Raw genomic sequence first — 13,580 nt, 5'->3', positions numbered from 1 at the left:
TGTTCAGATAGGCATGTATCACCAAATTCAGATAGGTCTTTGTACTTTTCTTATACTAGGGATGTATAAAGGTACAGCTGATGATTCTGGTAAAGCAGGGTCAAAATAGATGCCACCGTCCTCCTGATTGTATCGTAATTATACAAAGAAATCCCACACAGCTTCCTGAGAAAGAAAGCTTTGCAGTTGAAGAAAATATGGTCCTGATACAAGAATCTGAACATGGAATCAATGCATGACTAGGGAAGTCGCCTTAAGTTTGAGCTAATGAGGTGAGGGCAGGTTAATCCTTAATAAGCAAGGTGAATTTTTATCTTGCTGAATCATGTTTGCAAATAATGAACTCAAGAGTTTATAAAATAGATTTTAAACTCGGGCACAAAATTTGGACAACATGTGCATAATTTATCGCTGGCATGATCTCGAGTGCAACTTTTTAGTTATTTTACTTCTTTTTGTTAAATATATGCATTTTCAAGTTGTTTCTTCCTTCTACTAAATATGCATATGTACTTTTAAAAAGCAAATCTGTGCAACTAGGGAGGCTGATGACTTGTCACATTGGTCTGGTTCCATGTGTGCACATCCATCTCTGACTGCATTACTGCTGCTGCTACTATGGTATGAGTTAGTAACGCTTCTGCCGTGGCTGTCATTTAAAACATTTGCTGGAGCTTGAGCTAATGAATTTGCTGTTGCAGAACCCCCTGAAAGAAACCATTGAAGCATTATAGCTTCGTGTTTACTGTGGCCGTAAACAGTTCTGTGCAGTCTTCCAGCCAACAAAGTGCTTAATGCCATGAAGTCTAAGAACTCAGACCCCTTGGGATCATTCATGGTTGAGGCTGGCTGGCTGGCTTGCTTCTCCAGGCTGCCACATGTACTAATATCCTCACAAAGATACAAGTACATAAGTTGAATGCCACAATTTATTCTCCTAGCCACATCTTTCCCTACATCTGTCCTCATTGTCGTTGAACACTTGGTTCCTTCTATTCAAAAAAGGTGACAAGTCCTCAGAAGAACTGTGTCATTGCTTTCAGATGCTTTTTGGCTCAGTGGCAGTTAGGAGACCGAATTGTAATTAACTTTAATAATGGAAATGGCCATGGCTTATGTGACTAGGTATAAAATATTGTAGTGGTGTGTAGCACAATGACTAAATGCATATTCGCTTTCATACAAAAAGTAAGGTTTTCCACAGGCGGCCTTCATGTGACTGCCCAAATATGGAAGCATAGGTGGTCCTTTTCACAGCCTTGTAACAAGGGGCACATAGTTATAAAACGCTATTGTGCTGTAACCAGGCCATTTTGATGGAATTAATTTTTGCATTTCAAATTGCTATTCATTGTTAATGCAGGCACAAAGTTTTTGGCGTCACGAGGGAACTGGCTGGTGTCAACTGGCGTAGACCAGCGGCTTCGTCTCTGGCAACGGGTTGCCGGTTCCTTGCAGGAGCACTGCAGTCGCTTCTCCTGTATACCTGATATTGCTGCCTTCACGTGCTGGAGGCAAGAGCATTTACTTTCTTTACTTGTGCACTTTGGGCTATGCTTGGTGATTGTAACTTTGATGTCCCTGTATCATTTCTTTATTGACTTATTTATTGCCTTCTGGTCATCTACGTGCCATAGTTAGCAGAAGAGGTCATATCAACCATGTTCCTATTTCTAGACAGAATTTCACTTGGCACTTGCAGTTTATTGGATCTACATTTTACGGGGGGGAGGAGGGGGCAGTGGTACTGTCTGACACCCTCGAGGCTCGCTTTATGTAGACACATTCAGGGGGTTCTGTTGCAAGTATGCACGCATATGGCTTATTTAATTTTCTGTTGGTGGCATGGTCAACAGACAATGCATCAAATACAGCGCTGTTTTTGTTTTTGTTCTTTTTGTTCACTCAGTCAGCATATCACCCTATCCATTAGTACACTCTTAAACAAAATAGCACCGTTTGGGTCGTATCTTGCCACACAACAATAAACGTCACCTCTCTTGTCCGCATTTATTTTCTTTAACGCTGCGAGTACGGTGCATCCAAGTCACGAATGACATGCGCATCATCAGCATGACAGAGCATTCTCAACAGGAAAGTAGTGGGCGCGGCATTTTCAAAAAACACAAACAAGACAGATGACGGTTATTCTTGTGTGGCAAATATACACCCCAAAGGGTGTACCTTTGTCTAAAAGTCTACCCTATATGGAAGTAGTAGAGAGGACACAGATACTGTGATTGTTCCATTAATAAAGGAGGCCTGCCCTTAACTTTCAGCGCTTTCATGGGTTTGTTCTCTACTGAGAATGTTTTTTTGTCTACCTTCTGTGTGCTCTCCTTGATTTTAACAGTTGTTCATGCATTTGGAGCTTACTTTGCTTGAAGTAAGCTACAAATTTAAGCTGGAATTCAAGTGAGTGAAGTAAGGAATTACATTTTTTTCCCCGATTCTCCCGAATACTAGAGCATACCTTGTAATGAGCCACATGGTGGCTCAGTGGCTATGGCATTCTGCTGCTGAGCATGCGGTCATGTATTTGATTCCCGGTTGCAGTGGATGCATTTCAATGACAGCAAAATGCAAAAATACTCAAAGATTTAAGGGGGTATGCAGGGCATAAAGGTCAAGTTTTGAACTGACATGCTAAATTTAACAAAATCTTGGCAAGAGAACGTCTTCTTGTCGTTAGAACATGTAGTAAATTTGATTAGCCTAGCACAAAAAAAAAAAAGCTATGCAAGTACCATTTAGCAAATGAGTGTGTTACCTTTGGAAAATTATCATTTTAAAAATGATAAAGTTACATAAAATTTTTCGGAATGAATATCTACTGGACGTCCTGTATTACAAGAGCGGGACTGCTGCTTGCAATTTTATGCCTTCTTCTGCAGAAACCGCATCACTTAAAAACTAAGTGTTTTTTTGTTGTTACAGTGATTCATAAATGTATATTTTTTTTTTCAACAGAGGCAATTTAGGAATTCAGGATGTCCATAGTCTTGTTCCTCGCAAATTCTCAGCTTAGAAACAAACCAAAAAATAGTTATTGCCTTTTCAATTTTGAAACAATAGCTTTCAAAAAGTGGAAATTGTCCATAAAATGCCTAATGAAAAAAATTGGTTCAAAGATCTTAAAACATGCCAAAACACACACAACTGCCATGTAAAAAAGGGCAGTTTCTTCTCTTCTATTTGGCAAACTTGGTGAGGAGCTTCTTTATATTGCCACATGGTATGGACAGCAAGGGGACCGAAGAAGAGGAGAACGAGCGTCGTCTTGGCTTCGCGCGTCGATGCTTACGTTTCGTGAAGTGCAAATGCCTGCATCCTCATTCGGCGAGTATACTACAGCAGGGTATACGCGACAATATGCTTAGAAATCCAAAACACAGAAAGTTAGAAAATGCGTATTTCTGGCAAAAATTTCGATTTTAGCCCCCATCCCATGTCACCATGTTTGACCATGTCAAAGTAATGGAATAGTTAGGTTCGCGAGACCCCCCTGTCACGTGTTTGATAGTAGAATTGTTTTGCAAATTCCAAAATAATTTTAAATAAGCAAAAAAGTGCAAAAACAAAACCGAAACCTGATCAAGCAGCCGTGCGAACCTCTTGGTGTGATGTCACGAGTGTCTCCACCAGGGAAGGCGTGCAAGGCATGCCGGTCTCGCCTGCTGCCAGTGAAGAGCAGACGCTCGGCTGAATCGTGACCGCGCCGGATCTTTGGGTGAAAATGTCAGCTGCACCACCTCTTCGGATTCGTCAAATACTGACAGATATGATTAATTCGATAGCCATGAATCGCTGTTCGCATTCGACCTGCCACCACGAGAGTATGTATCATGAGATACGCAGCGCCCATGCACTACATATCATGCTGCAAAATGAAGATCAAGGGTAGCCCAAACCACTTATTTTATATGTGCTGCTTGCTATTTTAGGTGTTTTACCCCTTCTCAGGGAAATGCTTCGCATGCTCACTATAAGATGTGGGACATTTGTATCTCGGAAAAACGCCACTGACTCTCCAAAGCACCGAACGGTGCATTTGTTTACATCGGCAGGTGTAGCGACCACTCATTGTTCGCTTGAGATATAATACTAGCCGCTCATCATTGACATCAAATAATGTTATAACATATCAAAACAGGCATATTTTGTGCATGTAAGCACCGTTTCATCACTCTGAATCGCGCAGATATGAGCGACCATGCACCTTCGGAAACATAGAGCGGGAGACCATAGTACGGGAGTGTTATGCTGCCTAGTTATTAAAGTCGTATTCTCTTCATGCACACAATATGTTCCGTAAAGTGGACATAGATGTGAATTTTGTGCGTGTGATCGTTCATTTAGAGAACGCATAGTTTTCTCACGGAAACGCCGATGCCAATATAGACACCATTGGCAGCTGAACGAGGCGGTTGTTTACGCTGCTGTATCGAAGGGGCCTACACTTGCTGCCCATTTGGGATAGGAGGCAAGCAGTGCACCTTGGAAGCTAAATAATGAGTCAGCATGACAATAGGTAAAAATACACCCATCTTCGTAGTCACATTTAATTTAGGGAAGTGCTGGTGAGTACGGCGGGCTGCAATGTACCAATGTTGATACTGCTCCGTGTTGTAGCTTCTGGCTTTTTATGTGTGCACTGTAGAAATGAGAAATGGTTTATTTCAAATCCGTATGGGCAAAACTGAACTACACAAGGAGTTTTCTTCATCCTGGTGGCTTAATTAGCTTCTGGTCATTCGCTCAGGTGCGCCAGTAGCAGACGCATGAACTATGCGACTGTGACATATAGGCTTAACCTCAGATGAACGCGATTGGCATCGGCCCAAACTGTGTGTGCGGATGGCGAGGGCTGAAGTTTGTACAGCCAACAACGCAACACCACTTGCCTCCCATCTCTTGCTACAGTGGCTACAGGGTCTCGCAACAGCAACTTCTCCCGCCATGCACTAGCTCACGGTCATCGACTCCTCGATGCTCTCGTCGCTGTCGTCTGCATTATCCCAGCATGCTCTGCATGGAACATTCCTAACGTCATGCACAATGTTACCTGTAACTGAGGAGGAGGCAAGATAGGGTGTTCGAAGCAATTAATTAAATTCATTTCTAAAAAATCTGCGGAACTCTCAAACCTGCTTTTTTGAGGACATGACAGAGGTGTTCAGAGGAACATACCTAGCGAATTTCATCGACTTCCATTGACATTGAACAATCACCAGCGTTGCCCTTTAAGTGAATGTTACAGAATCCCTGGGGGTCAATGTATTGGAATCCCTCCTCTACGGTGTCACTTATAGCCCCAGTGTTGCATTAGAGTTTAAGGGGTCATTCCATGCGAAATGTGCCAGAGGGTAGCGCTCGACCATCACCAATTTTCATGAGAAGAAACCATGGCTATTAACAGTATCTTAAGCTCGATATGCACTATATGTCACCCGAAAAATTTTTTTACGCTGAGTGAGCGTCATTTTGATTTTGTACTGGAGGGCAGAACATGGTGTAGGAGAAAAGTTTTTCCCAGGATGACCATGAAACGTGTTACACTGTCTTCTAAAAGGATGGGACATTGAAGTTAACTCATTTTGAGAGCGTTTGTGTTCTTTTTCATGTGTTTGCAGTCGGAAGAAATTCCAATATGAGCAATTGGAGAGTTGTTATAAAATTGATTATTTATTTTCTATATCTTATAACACCTACATGTTGTTACCCAGACTCCAACTAACCAATTTAAAGTGGTTTGTTACTTGGCACACTTAATATTTGTGAGAAAAAAAAATTCTGAAGCTCACAAAATTTAAGTTGAGCCATGTGTTCATCCCCAATTTGCTCACTGAGGTGGTCCAAACAAAAATTCAGAGCATAGTGCATTTGATAAGAAGGACACCCTAAAATTTCTTTCAGAAAGTTTAATCACAGTTTTTTGCTTTAAGGGAGAAAAGTAATTTTGAAGTTTTGTCAAGTCGCTGTCCTGCATACAATGCAGGACAGCAACTTGACGTATCCAAAGCGGATGGCACCCACTTGAGCAGATGTCCCTGTGTTCCCCTATACGAGGCTCCCCTTACGTGCTTTAGTGTTGAGCGCTAAATCCCAATTGTTTTAGTATGTGTATGAAAAAGCCCCAGTGTCGCTAATGCACTGCAAATGCATGGTGTGTGTCACGCAGTGCAAGGACCTAATACTGTGTCCTTGCGGTTGCTGCTATACACTGTATACTAAAACTCTCTATGGAGACATTAAGCCCCATGAATAAATCATATTTTATAATGATTATCTTCTGTCGATTCTGTTTTTTTTTTTTTTTTGTTGTTGTTGTTGTTGGAGTAAATAACATCCTGGTAATTATGGTGGCATTGCAGCTTGAGAGCCAGTGGCAGAAGGCACAAAGGATGGAAATTGTTACTAAAGCTGGCAGATAGCTACTGAAGAAAGCAGTTGCTGCAATTTTTTTTTAATTTTAGCTACCAATGAAAAAGAAATTCAGCAGATGTAATGCTACATCCATCTAAATCCTGAAGACACAACATACTGTCAACGATCAGGCAAAGCGTGCCTCATATTCCAGTTCCTACATTGCTGCCAAACCTCTAAGTTATTAGCAAGGTAACCAAAGTTGTATTGGGAGGAGTGGAAAACAGTACCCATACTTAGAACATTCATACACCAACAACGTGTTATCTATGTGACGCGTGACTCGCATGTGACTATGTGTGACTCGACTCGTGTGACGCAAAGCATCACGCGAGTCGTTGCCGCACAAGACGCTGATTCAAGCTGAGCTGGTGGCCTCGAGTGGCTCAAGACATGCATTGTCATTTTTCTGGCTTCGGCGAGCTTCCATTTGCACTCCTCGAGTTCGGCCTGGATAGGGCGCAGCTTCTTCGAGTGGAGCATTATTGGTGACAAGTTTTGACGTGCCCACTCAACGTTGTGGCACCAGACAGATGCGGACACGCGTAGGGCCGAAGCGACCCGAGACGTACATTGTCGTTTTTCTTTTGGATAGTGTTTTAAAGACTGCAGTGGGAAATATAAACAAAATCGAGCTGGTGGGAAACACCGGAATACAATGCCTACGATGCCGCCAGAGCGATACATGACGCTCCCTTTGCACTGCCTGCAGCAGGGAACGGCGGCACATTTGAGTTTTCACTTATTGAGTAGGCTACCAATGGCACTATGGCCCAGGCACTGTGAAACAGATAGGTGAAAATGTTTATCGCAATAGGGTTGGCAGCAGTAGCTGTGAATGTGGCATGCGACAACCTGGGAGTAGATTACTGGAATAAGAAATTTAGTGTGCACAAGCGTTTTCATGTGAGGCGGGTGGGTGAGTGTTGCGGGGAAGCTGCTCTTGATCATGCGCACCTTGTACCTTTTCTTGTTCACATGGGATCTAACAGCTGAAAAACGTAGCATACGAAGACAGGTTGGCCATCTACTGAACTTTGGTGTCAAAAGATAGTGTTTTTCGGGAACGTATGAACTGGTACAAAATAGGCGTAACTGTATTGGGTCATTTTTTCTGTGTTCTCGATCGCTATGTTAGAGCTGGCAAATTGTACATACGGAAATGTATCAACGAGGTTCTCCTGTATTGCACTACTATGCGCCGCGAATGCAGCTGAAATTTCAAGCCAAACACTGTGTGCCCTTTTTCTCAAGGGAGCTGTGCTCCCAGCCGCAGAGTCAAGGTCAGACACACAAGTACGCCTACGTAACTTGCATTGCCAAAACGTTACTCAATGTGACTCGGGACATTGAGAATGATTCAAGGCTACAGCAGTTATTTGTTTTGATTTGTTGCTTCACTAGAGTATAAGTTTAGAAAAGTAATAAAACCTACAAACCGAATGTCTGTGATTCTTTGTTTTACTCTTTGTCGTTGGGAGAGGGACGTACTTCCGTATTATCTGCTTGTTCCTACGTCGTGTAGTCGCCCGCGCGATAACGAAACTATCTGGCATTTTCTACCGAGTACCAGTGTGATCGTGCTCTTTGAACCGCTTGCATTTGCTTCAGTGCTTGTGTGGCACTAAATTATCATGCTGCTAGTCAGGTGTTCTCGTGCACAGCACACAGAATTGTGCTCTGTGTGCAACAAGACAAATGCAGCAGCTCGCACGAGAAACTGCCTCTGGAGCTGCACCAACTAGCAGAAACGCAGGAGAAAAAAAAAAGGAAAGAAAAAAAAGAAGAAGAAGAAGGCGAGGTGTGTGATGTATACCTCACATGATCCTCCCACTCCGAGACGGGAGAACGCAGAATTTCGCTTGCGGAGGCTAGACTGGGTAAGGAGAGAGAGTGTCATTGTTGGCAGTAAAGCTCGCCTTCTGAAATCACGGGTTCATGACACTTCAAATATTTCTATCTCTGCTATTAATGAACCAATTTGAAGAATGTTTGTGGTACGTAACTTCCTACATATAATCAAAATTTGCTATGTGGCCTGGTGAGCGGTCCTTTAAGACGAAGCCCCAGCTTGGGAGCTCCTACATGGGAACAAAGAAATAATTTTCCTTTCCAGCCACTCTAGGGGTTTGTCACATTTAAAATAAAAGCTTGAAATCTTGTGAAGTTAGGCAGCAGAATTTTTATTTAGCCTCCAAATTTTCTGAAAAGTTGTTGAACATGTTCAATCAGCTCAGTTATCAAGTTTATAACTCTCAGAAGTGAAAAATTTTAGAATTATGTAGGCTGCACCTATTAATACATCTAAAGTGAACAAAATGGGTGTATTAAATTCGCTGTGAATATATATTACTTATATGTGAGTAGGACTTTTGCAAAGCCCTTGTGAACATTTTAAAAACTTTATGTAAAGTCTAAATTGTGTAATTATGTGTATGCCCTACGAAATGTTTTGTTGGGACCCTTTAACAATACTGTAATGTCCCGAGAGCTTATTTTTGTACTCGTGTAGACTTTTCACTAATTAATTTCAAATATATCAAATTTTTTGGCTTTAAATGCCCTAACAGGTCCCGTTTACAGAACTGCAATATCTGTTTTCAGTGAAGAGCTATGCATATGTAAGCTTCATGCTTCAATTATTTTATTTTAAACATTTCAACTTCCGGGAATCTTCGCAGGAAAATTCTATGGCCATAATCAAAATTCTGCTTCAGAGTCACTAGAATGCAATTGCTTTCTTTCTCAAGTGCAACAAATTTGATTCAGAATGGTCCAGCAGTTGTCAGATAAAGCATTTCTGCATTGTACATGTTCTTGAATAGGGCAATCAGGGTTTGCCCCAAACTAAGGCTACCTCTTTAATACTGGCATTGAAGCTTTATTTTCATTTAAAAAAGGGAAGTGTGGCCTTGATTTTCTCCACCGATCAACCTTTTTTTTTTCCTAAACAATGAAGTTAAGGTTTGAAAGAATAGTTTCCTAGTGTGAACTGATTTATTGTAGCTTGTGTCCCTTTAAAGGGCCCCTCACCAGGCCACATAGAAAATTTCGGTTATACGCTGGAAGTTGTTTGTGCCCTCTAGGGAGCATTCTACCAAAAGAATTATTCAAATTGGTTCATTAATAGCCAAGATAGAAATATTTCAGTGTTGCGAACCCATGATTTCAGGAGGCGAGCTTCACCACCAACATAGACACCTTCTCCACTTGCCCCATCTAGCCTCCGTAAGTGAAATTACTTCCCTGCATTCTCCCATACCAAAGCTCGAGGATCGCATGACGCATACACCACGGGTCCCGCTTTTTATTTTTCTTCCCCTCCCCCCTTGCTTTTTTACTGCATGGCGCACTTCCGCTAACAGTGTCATGCATGAGCTATTGCGTTCGTCTCGTTTCGCGCAGCACAGGATTTTGCACTCTGTACACAAGAACACCTGACTAGCAGTATAAGTCAGCGCTACACAAACACTGAGGCAGACACAAGCGGATCACAGAGCATGATTGTGCATGACGGCACGACGTGGGAACAAGCAAACAAAACAAGAGTACCTCTCTCATGCTGCGATGCGAAGTAAAATGAAAACACGCAGTCATTCGGTTCGAGTGTTTTATTTCTCTAAACTTTAATTTGTCTATTGAAGCAACAGATTACTCAAAAACAGATGTTGCCTTGAATAATTCTCGAAGTCACGTGTCACTATGAGCGACGTCACAGCGCAGACATGTACGTAGGCACACTTGCACATATACGTCAGCCCTCCGGCTTGGAGTGCGGTGCCTGCGAGGAGAAGGGCAAATGGCGTTCGGTTTGAAATTTCAGCTCTTTTCACGGCATGTAGCGATGTAATACTTAGCAGACACGATTATTAGTATGCATGGTGTGCATTGCGCTTGTCAGCTCAGAATGGCCAGACTTGGTGAGCGGCCCTTTAAAGCTATCTGCGAAAAAAAAAAACAAATTTAAGCACACCACGATAATGTGGTGCGCCTCATGGAATACACATGGTCCTGGAAGTTACTATCAGTAAATTTAGTAAAAAGCCTGTGCTAGCTCCACCAGTACTGCTTGCACATGGGGCTTATGCACTTTGGTGGTCATAATTTTCGCAAACAGATATTCAGCACATATAGAATTAGCAAACATGTTTTTAAAAGACCTTTTGAATATTTCATTTATGGTATATGTTCCTAATAAACCTGAAGACAATCATATTCAAAAACTACTTTATTTCACACTTTGAATGTGTTTGTGTTTCGAGATATTCATAATGTCAGTACTCTAATTTTGCATTCGGAGGTGGGAGTCACAATAGAGACGAACTCCCTACATGATGTGTCCAATTGCTGGGAAAGGGGAAAGCTAGCCTTGTTCTTGCCAGCCAAGAGCAGGAGCACAGCTGTTACAGCTCCACCCAGCTTCTAAACTGGCATGCTGTATGGAATCAGCTATGTCATATGAGAGGGTTCATCTTCGTGTCAGGACTCATGCCTTGGACTGCAAAATTGGCGTTTTGAGTGTCCAATTTGATGATGAATATTTCTGAACACAAATGCTTTAGAAGTGTTCAATTGGAGTTGGCCTCGAATATGATTCAAGTTTCTAAGACAAACCTATAGCATAATGGCAAAATTAAAAAAGTTAGCAGTTATTTACTTGTTCATGAAAGTTGTGTCTGCCAAAGTGCATAAACCACCAGTGCAAGTAGCTTTTGCATAAATGACATGGCCTTTTTTCTTCAATTAAGTTACTAATAGCTTAACTTCTGCTTACTAATTTTAGAGGCTTGCAGCACTTCAAAATTTAGGGTTGGCATTGTGGCTACTTTGAGTACCCTGTATACTCAACTTTTCATGATTGAGAGACCAAAACAAGTCTCGAGACATATTTTTGATAGTCTTACAATTCAGACAAGGTTAGTTTAATTTTTTTTTTTTTTTTTTTTTTGTCAGCGATCTTCAAGATGTGTATCTCGACTCGTCCTAGAGAGTTATCATAAATTCACAGTGTACTGTATTTAAGCCCTTCATTGGGTAGGAAAGCTTAATGGAGAGAAAACTGCAGTCGTGCATCATTTGTAGTGCTATGGCAAGAACATATATCAGCCTATCTGCAATTCTTTAGAAAACAAAAGCTTGATGGAGGGAGCTTCCCATGATGGTGTGCACTGCATGAAAGCCCAACAACTGCATCTGTTCAGGTGCGCATTTTGAAGTTTCCTCTTCCTGATACAATTTCATTCCAGACGTTGCACTTTACTGGTCAGAAGGCACAAAATCGAATGCATACAAGGAACACCCACAAGACAAATGGGAAGAATTGCTTTCTTTTTTTTTTCACAGAACATGAAACTTCAGAAATATAATTTTATTTCGTATGTTCTGTCATAATCACTTTTACATACCTGCTGTTGCGTGCTTTGGGTTTGCATTAGTGCACTCTGCCTTTCTGTGACATTTGTTGCACATAAACTCTGCACACCCTTTTTATTCATGACTACTGCTACAGTGTCCTGCACCTTTCTTCCCTTATAGGAAAAACAATGAGGATGTGGTCATGGTGGTGGGAGGTGAGGGTTTGGACGTGACCCTGTATGCTGCCAAAGCCGAGGAGGCCATGATCAGCCAGACGGGTTATTACCTGGCCTAGCGCTGAACCTGTTCACCTTTTTAACTGTACAGATGGAATTTTTATAAAATAAATCAAGTGCCATGCATTTGTTATTGTGGGTGTGCATATTAAGGTGAAATGGCACCACTTTTTGTTTCACATTTATTTTCAGGGGCTTCTTACTGCAACTGTTTGCCAAAGAGGTAAAAAAGCAATTAAGTTTCGTAGCAGCCACAAGAGTGCTAGAGTTCACTGCCTACACAGACCTGAAGAAAAATAAAGAGCAATGAAAGGGCAGATAGTTTTGTAATGCGAGTGAAAAACAAGATCTTCAAGGGTTACCTAATTAAGTTCACTACGCAGCATTAGGGCAAACAATGCGTTTCATCCAGTCTTGCCTAGACTAGAGCAGTCATAGCAACGAGAGTGCCTGGCCACAAGAATGGTCCAGAAAAAAAGTAAAAGCAGATGAGCAGACACTGAAGATGAATATTTATCTAATTTTCTATGTTTCTTGTGTTGACAGATGTCAATGTAGAAGATGTCAAACTCTTGACACTTAGTGTACAGGTGCAGCCACTGCTAGTGGGAACACGGGAGCCCGTGGCAGCACTCCACGGAGCGCCAACTCCTCACGAAATCTGGCGGCGCAGGCGCAATCAAAGTGATAGGCGGAGCACCCGATGCGTCGTCTGCTATGGTTCCTTCCCTTCATTACCTCTGCCACCCGCACGTTGGCATCTATAGGCCTTGCACACTAGCAGCTCCAAGTATTCATGCAAGTGCTGCGAAAGCCAAATGTATGCAGGCTGATTTCTCAAGCTGCAAGCAGGCGCACAGAATTTGGAATGACAATAATACTTCCACGGAGTTTTTGTTTGCTAAGGATCATTTTAAACTTTTTTATTGCATTGTGAAAAATAATGCTGATTTTTAAACTCCGTGCTTTAAATTTATTCGAAAATAAATGGAAATTATCCCTTTCTGAGGACTATGGCCGGCACCGTGGCAAATCTACTTGGGCAACAGTCAGAGGAGCCATCTGACTATGCGACTAGCTGTAGGGAAAATAGCTGGGTTAGTATTCTTGGGTGATTACTTTCGTATATATTTTCACTTTAGTGAGATTTTGTGCGACTCGGCACCAGACGCGTCCGCGTTTAGACCGACATTGTTTCTGGTGCTTTGCCAAGTTTGCTATTTTCATGCAGTATGAAATGCGCCATCGGCCGCATGTACTTTGACGAGTCCAGTGCTGAGACTTGAGTAGTCTCCAAAGTGCATGAGAGTGATCGCTCGAGAATAGCACCCTTGTAGGATGATGCATCCAGAGTGTGTTGTTTGAGACCATGATGCGATTAGCACTGGATTGTATTGTTCTCAACAACAATCGTGCTATGATCCAGGATGGCAGGAAACTGAGGCATTCCAGAAGCGACACAGGCAGCTCGTGTGTTCCAGGTGAAGGACAGCAACTAGTGTCTGATACTTGGCTGCATCACCATCGAGAATAGTTGCACAGCGTTCGTCCTCTGACAGCCTA

The 13,580-nt window shown here is 42.1% G+C and overlaps 1 protein-coding gene across 2 annotated transcripts in view; it reads left to right on the top strand.

Moving 5' to 3' along the window:
* LOC126518492 (tRNA (34-2'-O)-methyltransferase regulator WDR6) overlaps positions 1–12,143 on the top strand; it is a 255,301-nt gene extending 243,158 nt beyond the window's left edge. For both annotated transcript variants that reach the window (XM_055064865.2, XM_050168279.3), the window contains exons 23-24: positions 1,364–1,514; positions 11,962–12,143. In XM_055064865.2, coding sequence (XP_054920840.1) covers positions 1,364–1,514; positions 11,962–12,076 — 266 coding nt within the window. In that variant the 3' untranslated portion in view covers positions 12,077–12,143. The remainder of the gene's footprint in view (positions 1–1,363; positions 1,515–11,961) is intronic.
* Positions 12,144–13,580: the final 1,437 nt, after the last annotated feature.

Source organism: Dermacentor andersoni, chromosome 1 (genome assembly GCF_023375885.2).
Source record: "Dermacentor andersoni chromosome 1, qqDerAnde1_hic_scaffold, whole genome shotgun sequence".
Classification (NCBI taxonomy): Eukaryota; Metazoa; Arthropoda; class Arachnida; order Ixodida; family Ixodidae; genus Dermacentor; species Dermacentor andersoni.
The sequence above is the reverse complement of the archived record's forward strand: the minus strand, read 5'-3'. Positions and strand labels throughout refer to the sequence as shown.